At 40.4% G+C, this 3,054-nt stretch overlaps 1 protein-coding gene and 1 pseudogene across 1 annotated transcript; both read right to left on the bottom strand.

The window, feature by feature from the left end:
• Positions 1-1,284: 1,284 nt before the first annotated feature.
• Positions 1,285-1,785, bottom strand: LOC147432585 (uncharacterized). Its single transcript, XM_086491667.1, has one exon. It carries the CDS (start codon positions 1,783-1,785, stop codon positions 1,285-1,287), a length of 501 nt encoding a protein of 166 aa, XP_086347793.1.
• A 425-nt stretch (positions 1,786-2,210) lies between these two features.
• LOC147432586 (uncharacterized) lies at positions 2,211-2,844 on the bottom strand (annotated as a pseudogene).
• Between the last annotated feature and the right edge of the window lie 210 nt (positions 2,845-3,054).

Raw genomic sequence — 3,054 nt, forward strand, 5'->3', positions numbered from 1 at the left:
ACATAGCAGAAAACCTGAGAAAATCGACTCTCTGTTTCTCAGATCGGCACTGTTGTGAATGTGCTTTTTAGCACCAAGGTATTGGCCCTCAGGACATTGGGAACCCACAAGAAGATTTAGAAATTTTCTCATGTAGGAAAACGGAGTCTTTTCCTGTGTTTTTCATACAATGAATAACATCATGAGCTTCTGCTCGAGAGTCACCGCATGCCTAGCTAGGTACGATTGGGGGCAGCACCGGGCCGGCGGTCCCCTGCCCCCAATCATACCTAGCTAGGCATGCGGTGCCCCCCTCACATAAGCTCATGATGTTGAGGTAAGTCACAATGTGGGAATTATTGTGAGAATTTGTCCAAAACTGCTTGTGACCACCCTGTGGTGGAGAAATCCCATAAAACTGACCTGCCGATTTGAGCTCTAGAGGCATTAAATGGTCCCCTAGTGGGTTAAATCTATGACTCTGATCCCTTGACTTGACCTCCTATGATGACACCATCAGCCTCTACTAATCCCTTTGTGTCCCCGCCACATGGGAAATAGAGGTGTTAGGAAGACCAGAACCGTTTGTTAGAGAGACCGTGCCGCGAAGACAAGAGAAAATAACTAGCAGGAAGATCAAACCCACCAGAATTCTTGTCACTAGAATTTATATCGATCAGGAGTACGTAGTGCTCTACGAGGATCTAGCAGGCGTGGTTTACAGAACAAGAAAGGTATTGACACGACACCACTACCCCGCAGTGATAGGATTTGAAGGGCTACCCCGAATGCCTAATGACAGGCATGTGCAGCTTATGCCCTTCTACATTGAAAGGAAAATTTTACAATTGCCCTTCTAATGAACAAAAGGAAAATTTTGCACCCTTCTTCATCAAAATTCCAAGAAAACTAATATTTTACTTATTGTATACTCCCATACATTGATATTTCACTTATCTCACACTCTTCCATGCATTTTAACCATCCTTTTAGTATAACTTTGACAAAATTCATTATTTAAACAACGTATTCTCAAACCACAGTCCACGGATCACCACAACTTGGTAAATTTTTAAAATTACATAGAAATAGAGCAAATGAAACCAATGACATAATGATATGAATTCATTTTTATCATTAAAGTACAAAATTGGAGAATAAAAACTGCCTTGAAATAAGATTAAAAGTCCTTTGATACCAATACAATGCAAAAGAGCCCTCGATACAAAATCATATCGCTTGGCTGAATATCTAAGCAAATAAAATTCCATAGTAACAATCAATTTGTTCCAAGCTTGCTATCCTTCACTTCCTCATATATTTCCACATATCAAAGCATTCTTCCCACAATACAACTTGAGGACATGAAGCCTTCGGAGTATTGAGTCCAACAAACATTGCTAAGCCTAATGAGAAGCCTCTTTCACAGGCAACTGATGAAAGTGGAAGTAAAAGCAGAGCTCTCCATAATTTCATGGTCCATGGAAAAGAAACCTTCCATTCTTCATGGTTGCAACAATCTTGCCAAGCTGAATGCATACTCTTACCTTTGAAGCAGTTACGAATTCGTGTGATAAAAGATCTGCGTTCTCCTTTGCATTCTTCTTCATTAATGAAAGAGTTGGCTCCTTTTCCAAAATGTTTGCACAATACATCTAGCCACCTTATCGTAAAGAAATCTAGTTTCTGCAAGTCTTGATCATAATCCTTCGGGCTAAAGTACTTTGCTGCTTCAAAGAGATCAAAATCAACCTTAAAACGATTTGACAATGAATCCACTAGGCCTTTGATGTACATAATTTCCATGTAAGCCAGATTATTCACCACCCCGTGCAAAGTTTCATGTGGATCAAGAACATCCTCGTCACACATAGGGCCAAGATGTAGTTGATGAGAATGTGAATTTCCTAAGGAATCAATGTAATCAATGATGCCATGTTGATGTATCGCCTTTGTCAAAAAAAGTTGAGTATACATGGCCTCACACCCAAATACATTCCCTAGAAAAGCCATTTGCAAAGACTCTATAGAAGCCTTCAAATGGTTACCGATAGCAGAAATATCAATGTGATCCTCTTGAAGTTTACAACTCAAGACATTGAGCTCTCCAAGGACATCTGCAAAGAAGTGTAAAAGGAATTGTATTTTGTAGTTTGTGAGGTATGCATACAAGTCCGCTTCTTTTGCCTTCAAGACAGTCAATAAAGCCGACATTAAGCGCACTACCCTTATCATAACTTGCCCTTTTGAGAGCCATTGAACATCATGCATTTTTAACAACTTCAGTTTTCCATTACGACCAAGATTGAAGTCCTTTACAACTTCTGCCAATGATAGATGTCGCTTTGCGGATCTGGAAGCCCATTCATATAACTTTCTGGCCACTTTGTTCACAAATTTGAATTCCTTGTATAGTTTGAATGCATCACCTGCAGCTAAAGACTCCCTATGTGCAACACGCGGCACAACCTTCTTCAATCTCGAAACCACACCATTATTAGCACCTGTCATAACACTGGCACCATCAGTTGCAATGCCTATCATTTTATGCAATGGCAACTTCATTTTGTCCAGAAATGCTATCAAGGTAGAATACAGGCTTTCAGCTTCAGCATTTTTGACATGCAACAAATCCACAAATGACGTGTATATACACCCATTGCCATTCTCTCGCATATAAGTAACATAAAGAATCTTGTATTGTTGAGTGCTTACATCTGTACTCTCATCAATCTGCAAAGAATAAATGGGACTAGCAACAATTTCCCCTTTTAGTCTCTCCCAATAGACCTGTTTGATGGCATTTGCAAACTCTTTTCCTGCACTTGTGCTCGTATAAGCTGAATATTCACTTGCAATTGGCATATTTGGTGTCCGCATTGTTGGGGTATAAAGCCCAATGTGGTCGCCCAGGTAAGTGGACGGGCCGCCAGGTATGTACACATATTCTTTTGTAAAAACCTAATAAGAACTCACTATGCTCTACACATTACAGTAGAGCGAGTTCACCATATCGTCGTGCTCTTCTTCTCGCACTCTCTCGCGTCGCACTTCCGCTCGTACTCCTTCAACTGG

This window comes from Adiantum capillus-veneris, chromosome 20, assembly GCF_014529385.1.
Source record: "Adiantum capillus-veneris isolate H3 chromosome 20, ASM1452938v2, whole genome shotgun sequence".
Classification (NCBI taxonomy): domain Eukaryota; kingdom Viridiplantae; phylum Streptophyta; class Polypodiopsida; order Polypodiales; family Pteridaceae; genus Adiantum; species Adiantum capillus-veneris.